Here is a 13,767-nt window from a genome sequence, read left to right on the forward strand (position 1 = left end):
GGGAATAATAAAAAAAGAAAATGCACGACTCATTGAATTCCCTTTTTAGTGTCATTGTTATTGTTAGCTGGGGTTTCCAGTTGTCAACATGGAGATCAAAACTCTCATTTTGACAAAATTATAGTCTGAAGAGCAACTCAAGTCATCAGCGGCCACAATGAATCATGTCTGGAGCTGCGATTATAAGAGGTTGTAAAAGACAAGGCAGATAATCCGCTACGAATGTCCCGCCTCTGATTACGGATGGAGCTCTACGGCCGGGATCAGTATGTTGTCAAATAAAGCTGCACGTAAAGAGAGACTGCCAACACATTCAGCTTTGAAATGCATTGGGTTTTTTTTTTTATATGTCAGTAAAACCATGATTGAGTCTGAGAATGGGCAAACATTTGTGCTGCACAGCCACGTTTGATATTTAAAACAGATAGAATTTTATATGGATCAGCTCATTCACATTTACAAAGAAGCTGAAATGTGCATGTGAAATGGTTTGTCCTAACTGTGAAATAAGGACGTGACTATAGTGGTGCACGCACCTGACTTTGGTGCGAGCAACCAGGGTCCAGTTTTGGTGTAAAATGTCGCTCTCTATGGGCCTGATTATCATGCTTTGCGCAAAGTGCAGTCTAACTGCGTGCATATTTTCATAGATGGGCGCAGTTAATACTGGGCGTTTGCGCCATTGTGGGAGTGAAAACAGCTGACTAGCTTGATTCTTGGCCAAATAAAGCAGCCCCTCATTCCTTCTAAAATCCGCGCAGCGGAGGCACGCCGTCAACATGGCGGAAGCATAGCAGACTAAACTAGAGTCTGTACAGGAGATTATGCGCGCAAAGTATGTTTATAAGGAAGTGCAATCAGACCTCCACGGATGATATTAAGTTGGTTGCAGCGAAGATGGCACCTGGAGACTACCTTCCACCCCCAATCGTGCAGATGGCAACAAATGCAACAAAGATGACAACACTTTTGCTCAGTGGGCTGGCTTAAGGAACAGAGTGTGCCGTATATGTCTCCTGGAAGGTACTTTGGCCAACAAGCACAGTGATTAATATCCATGTGGTGAACGCACTGCTTTGTATGACCACAATTCATTCTAATGTCCTTATAATCTCTTGTTGGAACATTTTTCATTCTTCATTTGGGATGCATATTGAAGAACTATGGAGTCCATCCTGTGCAGTTTCATATAGGAGGATATTGGTTGATGTGGGGAATCTTCAGTCTGTACTGTGTGTGTGTGTGTGTGTGTGTGTGTGTGTGTGTGTGTGTGTGTGTGTGTGTGTGTGTGTGTGTGTGTGTGTGTGTTTGACAGCATTTCAGTAGTGTGAAAGAGAGTTTAAATAGTGAGGGTGAATATGAATGAATACATTTTCAGTTGTGTGAGTCTATTCATTGCCTCCAGCAAGGCAAAAGCGTTTGTCTTACGAAAACTAAAAGAAGTCTGATCTCCTGTGTTGAGGCGGAAAATCACCTCGTAATGCTACACTCACGGGTCTTCAGGGTAAACCCTCCAGTCAGATAAAATCAGGCTCAAATGTCTGGACAGGTTACAGTAACAGTGACCACCTTGGCTGGAAGAAATAAATCAGCAAGCCTCACGGGTAGTCTCAGGGCAGGAATGGGGAAGGGCAACAGGTGGTTGTCAACTTAAAGAGAAAGACGGTCATCATCCACTTAGGGAAGAGCAGCAAGTCTGTCTGCCTCTCCGCAGGCTGCGCTAAGCTCAACCATCCAATAGCAGGAAGACAGAATAAGGCTCTGTGGAGCAACTTCACAGTTGAAAACACCGACATATCCAAGACAACATTTTATCATGACAGTTTTGTGGCTATACGAAAGGGTAAGCGCTAAATCCGATTTGAACTGGACAATCTTCGCACTACTACAAAGTGTACAGCAGAGGAGGTACACTTTCCAAACATGGCTTACATACAAAGGTTTGTCTGCTTGAAAATGCTGAAAACAGACACAAGAGATATTCGTTTCAGAGCATTTATAGATTAAAATGGTGGTTTTATTTTAAATAACATGTACACCATGTCATGTACACGCAAGACAATAGAGCGCAGATTTTACATTTAAAGGTTAAGATAAAAGAAATTATGCGAGAGCAAAGCAGCCCTATTGATTCATCTCCCTTGCCTTCCAGTTGAATTTTTCATGGTTTTATACATTTCTATAGGCTCATTTGCATGTTTTTGTGTATCACTGATGATGAGCCAAGGATAGAAATGGTAAACACAGCAAAAGAACTCAGAGAAGCCCCACCCAGTTTTTTTTTTCAGCGATTACCATTACCAACTATTAGGTGGATTGTTTTTGTTTCTTTATTTATATTTTCACTTTTCAATTATTTTTTTGGGAGGGGGTTGGGGGGCACACAATCTGAACGTCAAACTACCTTCTCAAATGGATTGTGTTCTCCTAAAATTCATGGAAAAAATGGTACTTCAGAATTTTTCTGAACTTTTCCATTTGAATCCTGATCTGCAAAGAACGCTCTTAAAATTGTTGGTTTAAAAGTAAGCCATATGGGATCAAACAGTTAACCTGGCGCTGGGTCCAAAATTGACAGAGCTCACACTGGGTGACTTGTATCCCACGTATTGGGTTGAGGATTTGACCCAGCACACTGACCCAACAATGGGTAACTACCCATACTGACAAGCTGAAAGTACCATGAAACAGTTGTCACATAGCTGTGGTTAAAAACAATATTGATTTTGTGAGTAACATTTTCTAAGAAGAACAAAAAGCAACTTTTACCTGTCGTCGGTCACCACAAAAAGTCACTCACGTGATAATGCTTGGCACATTTTTCTACACAGGAAACCCTTACTGACACGAGCATCATTTTTACCCAGGCTCACGAGTGGCAGTGATTGGCAACTGGCAAACGGCGTCAAAGTAAACACACCTGAATCAACGCGGATTGGAACCCCAATCCCCATGTCCAAGGATAGCGGTGCTCCCTGGTGAACCATCCAGCCACCACATATGCTTTCTCAGGATGTTACAGTGCATTTACTGTACTTCAAATTCAATACAACAAATAGTGACCAGCTTCAGCCCAAATCCAATCTTTAACCTCGTCTGTTGGGTCAAAATAATTATGAACCCAACCTCTGGTAAAAGTACTGTAATCTGATGTGCTCAAAATTGACAGCTATCCAGCGAATGCACGGAAAACAGCACAGCATTTTTTTCATATGAAGGATCCATTTGAACTTCCTCTCTCTGATAGGTCATGTCCAAGTAAGGAGAATAAATCGCCGGAATCCTTTGACACAGTAACAACTAGTTCCCGGACCAAAGTGACTCTGTTTACTTGAATCCATGCAGCCATCCAGTTTCTGTACTACATGTCCTCATTAGGATCACGGGTGAGCTGGGGGCTGTCTGACTGACTGGCCACCATTTAGTCGCGAGGCACGTGCAACCGTTCACACTCATAAATACATCTGTGGACAATCAAGAGTTTATACTGAATCGAACGTGCATGTTTCTGGAAGATGGAAAGACAGAAAATTCCCTAGGTAGGTACAACAACAAAAAAAAAGTAAGATTAAAAATCAAAATTCAGTGTGTGTGCGAGTGCGGGTGCGTGTGTGTGTGTGTGTCCTTCCACATGTTCTGTGGAAAATAAGCAAATAAGTGAAAAGGATCTGTGAAATGGAAGCATGTGCCAAAACATGACTTTATATCATTAAAAGCTTCAACAGCTGCTGATATGTTCATTCCGTGTGTGCGTACGTGTATGCATGTCACAAGCAGGCCAGTCTGCATGTGTTTTCACTCAGCTCTTTGAGCAAGGTCCCTCCCATGATTCAGACACCAGGAGACCCAATAAAACAAAGTGACAGAACATAGTAACTTTAAAAACAAAATGTTTTCAATCTGTGCTCTGCGCCCGCTCGCAGCTTTGCAGAGTGTCGCTGAAATGCCGGTAATTTGCACTCAAATTAAGATTCAAGCTGTTTCCCAAAAGCTGCCACTGTGCATTGTATGCACCAGCAATAAAACGACCCCGCTGGTAATGGAGGCGGTAATGCAAGCTCATACCACACAAGTGATGCAGCACAAATTTCACGATTATAGAGTGATAAATGTGAGGCTTAAGTTTGCCGCGTAGGTTTACGGTACTCACCGATGCAAGCGTGGACCCTGACTGACAGCTGTGTTCGAAGTATGAGGTTGTGTTTTCTGCCTCTCCTGAAAAGGAAAAAAATATATATACAAATCTGTGTGTTCATTAAGGCAAAAACATAATGAATAGATCATATTATATCTTCTTGGAAGTTGTATTTAAAAGTACTGGTAAGAAAATAGCTTCAATGGGGATGGGAAAACCAAAAACAAAGATTGCATTTAAACCTCTTATTTTTTCAGCTGCTAGAAAACAAAAAGAAGCAGGGCAAGCAGCACAAGGAAAAGGTCTCCATGGGTGAAATTGAAGGATGGGAGCAGCCCACAGGTCAACTCCGCCCACAGTGTTAATGGAGACACGCAAAGACTCGATCACCATCCTGTCAACGGCTTACAATGTCTGAGTGACAATCAAAGAGAAAGATGCCAGCAGTTCACCACAATGCCGCTCCAAAGCCTCTTCACTCAGAGGTTTCTTGTAAGTTGGTGTTTTAGATGGATAAGGCCTGCGGGCGGTCTACACGCACCAAAAACAAATAAATAATCACATCATACAGAAAAAGATAATTCAGTATGTTACTGACTTCGCTACTTCCATCAATCTGTGATATTAATGGTTTATGTCATGCCTCCCTTACCTGTAGATGCATCCTAATTGTTAGTACAGAGAGCCGACGTGCCTGTACAATTTAAAATTTGTGGACATAAGAAAAAAAAGAAACGACCAAGAACATAAACACACCGACACGACAATGTGAAGTCTACTCGAGCACTAAATTGCAGTAAGATGACACACGCTATCATCTGAGAGACTGTTAACTTGTTTCAGTGATGGCTGCTGTTTTGGTTAGCAACAACAGAGTTAGCCACAGAGTTCGAATGGCTGACCAGTTAACCATTAATCGACTTGAGATAACTGCAGCTACTAACACTTTTTTCATTATTTAAAAAGGGAGGCTTCCATTGGTGGGAAATGTCCACTTGGTGCCTCATTGAGACAGTGGCACAACTGTCATTTTTTTATCCATCCATCCATCCATACAAAAATGTTCTAATCAGATTATCCTCACGAGGGTCGCGGGTGTGTTGGAGCCTATCCCAGCTGTCTTCCGGCAGTAAGTGGAGGACACCCTGAACCGGTTGCCAGCCAATGGCAGGGCACGCACAGACGAACAACCATTTGCGATCACACGCACACCGAGGAACAATTTAGAGTGTTCCATTAATCTGTCATGCATGTTTTTGGAAAGTGGGAGGACACCGGAGTACCTGGAGAAAATCCACGCAGGCATGCGGAGGACATGCAAAATCCACACAAGCATGTCAGAGCCGGAATCAAACCTGCGCCTCTGCACTGTGAGGCGGACGCGCTAACCAGTCGACCATTGTGCCGCCCCAGTGACTTCTAACCACTGTGAAATAATCCAATGTTGCCTAATTGGTCAGAAATGTTTTATTTACTACAAATAATATGTTTTTACTGATCTACGTATGCCAGCGATATATAGTGACAGGCACAAGAATGAAATCCTCTCCCACTACATGGAACGAGGCACATTTAACCTGTGTATCCCAACTGTTGCATTGCATTAAACGGAAAAAGTTCTGTCTTTTTGTAAGCATATACTACATACTTTTTGTGACATTTTTATTTGGCGGTCTGTCATGACACTTTTGTTCATTAAAAAAAAAAAAAATTGCCTTTTCGCAATAAAAGGTGGGGAAGAGAGCACCACTATTTAATGGTGTGAAATATGTCTTATTTTAAAATGGATGCTGCTTTACCCACTATCAAATTCATAACGCGTCATCTTCAATATAAAGTCCCGCATCTATTCGAATGACAAATTGAGGCTTGATCATTTCCAGTGTCTCCAAATAAATCATGCAAACAAGCCCAGTAAACACGATTATGGTAAAGAGCACAGCAGATTCAGTTACCAACACCACCAATTCAGCTCTGACAAATCGGCTTTTGTGCTTCCGGCTCAAAGGCTATGAGAAACCTCTAACTGGCACCGCACCAAGGTGAAGTCTGTTAGTGACACTCAAACAGCAGTGGGCCTGACAGCAGAAAAAGACTCAGCTCAGAGGGCAGATCACACTCCTGCCTCACTCTAAACAAGCATTAATACTGCTCAGTGCTTCCGAGTTGACATCGTTCCTGCTCCTGTCAGTGCGAGACCGGACCCGGCGTGCACGCGAGCAGATTACGCAGCGGGGGTCGTCCGCACACTGCCGCCATTTAGAAAATATAATAGCAAGTAACAGGCAGATGTGAGACAGAAGCAACATCTGTCAACATTGCTCTCGAGATGAGACGGCAAACAGGAACTTAATCCAAAAGGGTAACCAGAACCCCTTCGGCATGAACGTCTGCTTTCTGTCGGCTTCACTGCAACAGTATCCCTTTACTGCACCTGAGGCTATACAGGCCAGTGTGCTCATTATCAAATTAAACAAACACGCATGGAATAGAAGAGAGGAACGCCCCTTCCCCAATTAAATATGAAAACTGGGAACTCCAACAAAGAACAAGGCATGCGTGTAGAAATATAGCCGCAGAAGTACTCCTTGCGATGAACTTCATGTGGTACCTCATAAACTTTGTTTGCGCCTTGATCCAACATTCTTCTATGCATGCCCAGGTGATGGCTGATCAAGCCAAGCCAAATTCCAATTAAACATAATAGTCGTTTCTGAGAGGTCACGAGTCTGAAAAATCGTGATTGACTCCAAACATCTCGGATTTTTAATACTGTGAGAAAAGAACTAAAGGATTTACCGTTAGCTTTATGACATGACTCGTTTGACATAAACATGAAATATGCAGCAAACGGCGGGCACGTGAGGGGTTCATTAACGTTTGCATTGAAAAGAATGAAGTGACACGGGCGCTAATCACAATTGTAGGAGCATGACATCCCTACGAATAACTCACCAGGAATCCTGAGTATGAAGAATCAGGTGAGGGGACAGTTAACACAGTAGGCAAGATGCCTCTTAAACCACTGACCAGGCCTGCATAGTGGATTTGTGAATACGCACACACAAAACAATGACGACGCTGCACCGCACCGTTAATGGTCCCCTAAAACAGCTCTGCACACAAAGCAGCCAAGTGGTATTTTATTTCCCCCCTTGATGTTTGAGTTTCACGAGAGTACATTCATTCTCCTCCTTCAAATGAAATGTAATGCGCTCTTGAGTCCATCTGCGATGTCCAAGTGGGTCAAGAGAAAATGAAAAACAATGAAAGCAGAGCAGTCTTAAAGGGGAAATCAACCCCAAAAAGTTCCTTACAATATGTTCTATGGAGCCCCTAAACACGGCACACTGACAGATATTGCGTTTGTGGAATATGAGTTAAGTCGTAAAATCCCCCCATTTTTGTCCATCTCGGGGGCGGCCATTTTGCCACTTGTTGTCGAATGAAAATGGCGTCAGAATCGCTCAGGGCTCAAGTAAGAATGAACCATGGCTCAGTAAGTGGTTGTCAACTGAGCCCTGAGCAACTGTGATGTCATTTTCATTTGACAGAACCTGGCAAAATGGCCGCCCCCTGAGATGGCTCAAACCATGTCGGTTTTGCTGCTTAACTCATATTCCACAAACACACTATTCATTAGAATACCATGTTTAGACTAGTGCGGCTGAATAGAACATATTATTCAGAAGAAAATCCGGGGGTTGACCATTGAGACAAGAAGAAATGTATTTTAATATACTTGAACATGTATCTTCTCTGCTGTGACCAGGAAATTATGATCATCTATCTTAAGACGTAGGAAGGTGAGTGTGAGTGCTCACAAAGACACAATACCTTTAAGAAACATCTATTATCGCTTACAACTGCCAACCGTTAATATTCAGAACAGACTTCTGTAAATGACTTCATCAGGTAAGTCTCAGCATAGGTCATGTGAGCCTAAAACAACTGTCGCACAGTGTCATTGCTCAGTCCAAGAATGAAGGGCGCTATGAACGGGACTTAATTCGACCATCGGAGCAGGATCCCCAAATGTCACTCTGACAACCTAAAGCTGGGCACATGCATCAGGGCGCAAGCCTGGGCTATCCGCTCCATTTATAACTTAAAGAGGCACTGGACCTGTGATGGGACGAAAGATTTAGGAGACCCAATCGTCTGGAGCTGAGCTTCATGCGGTGGTGTGGAAGTGATTATGGCTTGTAAGTTCTTGTGATATGGATATCTCCCGGTTCTGTCAGGAGAACCTGACTTTAATCTGATTGTGAACACCCAAGGTATGACACAGGCACCCCTGGAATGTAACCTGTCATTAATATCAATTACAGTTGCATTTTATGGCCAACGGGATAAAGGCTAGGCTTTTTCTTTTTTTTTACTCTGCTGGTTACCACTGCTTGATAGCGGAGTAGTGCTATACCAAGGTCAGCGTGTATGACTTAGCGCAGACATAAAATGTGATCAACATCTTAACTACTTTGGAGTCCTCAAGTTGGTCCTCATAGACGAGACTTGTAAAAGCAAAAGGCCTCATCACAAGTAATAGTCATCAAATGAACAACAGAACCACGGAGGGCGGGGGGTTTACTCTTGCACATATCATTGCCATAAAAAGCCAGGAGGTCTACTGCCCTATTTTTACAAAATAATTGGCTGGCCACTTTCACCTCACTCCCCTCCTCACCAGCCCCGGTCTCCTCAGACAACACAGTGTGGGTTTAATGACACACATCCATGTCCGCTTGTGCCAGCTGGCAAGCCGTACGCCTTGGCACCCTGGATCAGTGAGGAGGGACGGCGCGCACCACTTTAACCTCACGGCTCTCACCAGCTTCCCATGAGCTCCAAACCTTTTCACTTGACTTGGAATTGGGGAAAGACAGTCGTCTGGAGAGCAGCCTGTGAATTCCACGTTAGATAAATAAATCTTCTTCATCCAGGTCTAGAAAATATGTCAAGACAAAACATATTAGTTGCGCGGTGGAGAGTCAATTCTAATGAGAACACTGAGGTAACTGAGTTGTGATGAGGGCAATTACTCATGAAACGTGTCTACACCTCTTAAGTGCTTGCAATGACATCACTGTTGACCTGCGGCCAAGCATTTGATTGGACGTGGACCTGTGGGGGTCCTTGAAACCCTTAACTGTCTTGTTTCTTTACCCTGATAAAGAAGTAACACACAAACATCCCATGGACTGTGTTTCATATCAAGTACTCAGTTTATGATGGCCCGAACACAAGAATGTGTGCTCAGTTACTTACTGTTTTGATTTTGATTTTTGTTTTATATTTACTGTATGGCCAAGCACGGCTTTTCATCCAGTTCCTGTAATGATGACATTTCAAACTGAGGGGCAGCACACAATGAACTAGTCGTTATTTTTTAATGTCCTACGAGTGTGCTGCTGACAAGTATTTACTCCAAATGTGTTTTTACAGCATGTGACAACTTGAACACAAGTTAGACTGACTACGGCATATTCCAATTTAGGAACAAACGAATTCGGGTTATGATGTCGTCGCAAGAGCAGAAACCACACTGTCAACCCTGCAGGTCAAATGACAATTCAATGTGGACCTTGAACGACAATTGATGAATTCAGCTCTCAAGTTGCGCTGTGTTGTTGAAAGTGACACTAATGTGATAAGTACGGATACATATTCAAATTGGCTTTATAATAAAACATTTAAGTGAGATAAATAAGGAAAAAAAAAAGAAAAATGTAAGAAATCAGAGGGAGCGAATTCTTTTTCAGGAATTGTATGCTCCCATTTGTAAGTTACGAAAATATATTAACCTTGCCCTCTCAATACATTTCGATCAGAGTTGGATGAACTTTCCAACGGAAAATTTGTTTCAAAATTTCTAAATGTTTCAAGTTGATGAGCAGAGTGTAAACCGATTGTGTTCAATTGCACATACAGTAACGATTCATTGATCCAACTCCCTACGACACTAAATGGGATACTCGGTATAAAAATGGCTGGATGGTTGATTTTTTTTTTTTTTTTTTTTAAGAAAAACAGATCTTGAGGGGGGAAAAAAAGCACAGATGCAACTTGAAAGAATCTTTTTCCACAAGAAAAATGCTGAAAGACTTTTGGAAGGGCAAAGGCAAACCCTTCAACTCTTTGACACACGAGGTTGGTTCCCAAAAGTCAAGTCTGGGTAGGCGAGATCAATCAGCGTAACTTCATGAGAAAGATAATATTACTAATTTGAACAAATTGTGTAATGCTGTGAAGTTACTGACGCACGAAAACCACATGAAAACCCCGCAAGGAGAGTGAAAACACACACAGACAAAGGAAATGATCTTACCCTCCTTCCTCTTGAAATCCCTCCAGCTCGTCTTTTTGCTCTGCCAGCGTCGACTCCAAGTCCAGATAGCTCCCATTATGAGACAACTGAAGTGCACAGTCATCAGGCTGCAGTGGGGAGAGATGCAGAGAGATCGTTCAAATTAGTTGCCTTTTTTTTTGTTTTGTTTTAATTTTCAGAGTTTTAAAATGTGTCTTTCTTGAACGCCTGCATTGATTTTAAAAGTAAAGCTGCATATGCTCTTCTTACTTTCCTCGGTTTACAATTGAGTTCACAAATTTGTCGGTAATGCAGTAACCATCATAGGCGTAAACATTTGGATAAAAAAAACCCATCTAGAGCATGAATGTAAACTAACGATGAAAAACAGGACGTCTGAAAATAAGCGTGCCTTTTTGTGCCCCATGAGAGCATACTCGGTAATGCAGTAACCATCATAATAAGCGTAAACATTTGTATAAAAAAACCCCCATCTAGAGCATGAATGTAAACTAACGATGAAAAACAGGACGTCTGAAAATAAGCGTGCCTTTTTGTGCCCCATGAGAGCATATTTTCACTCCTGATTATTACAACAGTATGTAACCTCAAAACCACATCGGGACCATCAACAACTGAGGACCCTGTGTAAATGTGCAATTCTTGATGTGGCATCTATTTTAGACATCTCTCGTAGATCATTTGGAAAAGGGGCAAACTAGAATTTTTCATTGAATTTGAAGAAATCACAGGCATTATTATTATTATTTTATTTTTTTTAATGACTGCAACCTGTTGCTTCAACTGCAAAGCACATCCAAGTGGAATGTCTGCTGTTTCTATTGAGGCTGCTGATGACATTTTCAAATGTTTTGTATCTGGCTCTTCATCCCCCAAGAAATCTCTCCCCCTCCTGTCTTGCTCTCTCTCCACTGAATTATGTCATTGACCTCTCCCCGTCACCAAACGTAGCGCCTGCCCTCTCGGTGCACCGATCATGTGCGCACCAGGTAAAGTATTTGATGTGCCTAGGCTCCAACGGATGTCGAGAGAACACTTATCAGCTCCTGTCAGCACTTAACAATGACAAATTTGGGAGCAGCTTGCCAGTGTGGTGTCTCTTATCTTTCGTGTTGCTCTCTTTGATCAACTGTCACAGAAAAGGGGTTTGGAGAGGAGGTGTGATTTGACAAGTTTTGAGGGCTTTTCATAAGTTGATTGTAGCGTGCAAGACTGAGTCTGGGTTTTAAAAACCGATGAATCGAATCAATTTGTCAGGCCCTCCTATGTGGTTTTTGCATGTTCAAACTGTAGTTGCTTGAGTTTTCATCGGGTACTTAGATGTTAACTTTTGTTTTTTTAATCTTGACCAGGTATTTGCAGGGATAAACCACTTGTCAGTTTCCTCAAGAATACGATTGATTGAGCTGAGTGGGGAGGAAATGGAAGGGAAAGACATTTTAGTGATGGTCATTTTTGTGTTGCCGATACAGTATTCTAAGGAGCCCATCCTTGCATAGGGAATGATAAATACACTTATTTCAAGAGATTTTAAAGGACCCTATGAAGACATAGTAAACAAATGCACAGTACTTTAACACTATTACTTCTGCGGGGATGACACTAGTATGTGGATTTCAGTTACTACCCCAAAGTTAACTGGGCAATCGAACGAGGCAGACAGAAAGAAGGCATGGGAAGCCGAGACAGATGAAGCCTGAGAGCGCTCATCCAGACTGCAAATTACAGACTCGCACATTCAGACATATACACCAAATTAGGATGACCATTTATTTATGCCGAAAGACTAATTTGCCTCTAACGTGAATATGAATGACAGTCACCTGAACCATGACATGAAGAAGACACTGTATGAGAGGCAAACACCAAAAAGGGGAAATACTTTGGTAAACTGCAAGATCTCCCTTTGCGGATGATGTAGTCTGCTGGATATGTGACGTGGGTAATTGGAGACCGTCTTGCACCCCCGATCGTGTTTATGTGTGTAATCGCATCTACAAATCTGAGACCATGGCCCTCAGTTGGAAAAGGGTGGAGTGCCCTCTCCTGGGTCTGGGATGAGATCCAACCCCAAGTGGAGGAGTTCAATTATCTTGGAGTTTTGTTCATACGTGAGGGCAATGAACAGAAGTGAAGATCGACAGGCGGATTGGTGCAGTGCCCGCTGTGGTGCGAACTCTGTATCGGTCTGTTGTGGTGAAGTAGGAGCCAAACTAAAAGGTGAAGCTCTCAATTCATCAGTAAATCTATGTTCTTAACCTCACCTACTGTCACAAACTGTGGGTCATTTCTCCCTTTGAAATTGAGTGATAAGTTCGGTCGTCCGGGAGGGACTCAGAGCAGAGCAGCTCCTCCACCATGTTGAGAGGAGTCAGATGAGGTGGCTTGGCCATTTGGACACCTCCCTGCTGAGGCGTTTTGACTCTGGGGTTGACCGAGGACAAGTTGGAGTGACTAATTCTCCTGGCTAGCCTCGGAACACCTTGGGATCCCGCCCGGAGGAGTTGGAAGAATTGGCTGGGGAGAGAGAAGTGTGGTGCTTCCCTGCTAAAGCTGCTGCCTCCGCATCCCAACCCCGGTTATTCAGTAGAAAATTGATGGATGGAGCTATTATCTGACGCAAGGACATCTTATACTGAAGGGCTGGTTAAAAGAAGCCGACCAACTTGATAGTGTCGACCAATTTCTGTGGTTGAAAATGTATACTGTACTTCAAAACTATGATAACTAATTTTAAGATCATAAGTGTGGTCCCCGGAACCAATGTTACATGTTTCCGCATGGACCATTTGTTGCTGCAGACTGCCGGATACATGCTGCATTCTTACACAAACAGAAGTATCCATCTATGTATTATGCCCAGGGGTTTGCGGTTGTTTTTGTCCACAACACTGTCAAAATTAAAGTTTTATGTCGCTACTTCGAAGTGGAGCTGTGGTCCCATGGCATTGGCAACGCAGGGTCGTAAACGGATGACTACGAGCCGCTGTCGTAAATGCTCGTACTAACTAGCTACATAGTGTTGTTGCTTTAACTTTTCCGTCGATAAATCAGCCCTTGTGTCAGATTCCTGCATTTCCTCGGGTAGAAATATGTCAATAAATCCAAGAGCAGTTTTATCACATCAAGGGCAGTAGGGTTTTTTTTTTTTTCTTAGCTGTTCCCCCACCCAGGATTTGAACCCATGGTGGCCCTGTGCTGTGACCAAGTCCAGAGAGGGAACCACAAGTTGTGTGCTCTCACACTGAGCCTTAGCCTCTCCCTTCAACCACCATAATGTGGTCCACTGACCAGGCAGGCAGTT

General features: G+C 42.9%; 1 protein-coding gene across 5 annotated transcripts in view; it reads right to left on the reverse strand.

Annotated features, from left to right (window-relative positions):
- Nucleotides 1-13,767, reverse strand: part of fhod3b (formin homology 2 domain containing 3b) — a 100,233-nt gene that overhangs the window by 82,221 nt on the left and 4,245 nt on the right. For all 5 annotated transcript variants that reach the window (XM_019872865.1, XM_019872868.1, XM_019872867.1 and 2 more), the window contains exons 2-3: nt 10,464-10,570; nt 4,151-4,215 (exon numbers count right to left, since the gene is read on the reverse strand). In XM_019872865.1, coding sequence (XP_019728424.1) covers nt 4,151-4,215; nt 10,464-10,570 — 172 coding nt within the window. The remainder of the gene's footprint in view (nt 1-4,150; nt 4,216-10,463; nt 10,571-13,767) is intronic.

Source organism: Hippocampus comes, unplaced genomic scaffold (genome assembly GCF_001891065.2).
Source record: "Hippocampus comes isolate QL1 unplaced genomic scaffold, H_comes_QL1_v1.1 scaffold242, whole genome shotgun sequence".
Lineage (NCBI taxonomy): Eukaryota > Metazoa > Chordata > Actinopteri > Syngnathiformes > Syngnathidae > Hippocampus > Hippocampus comes.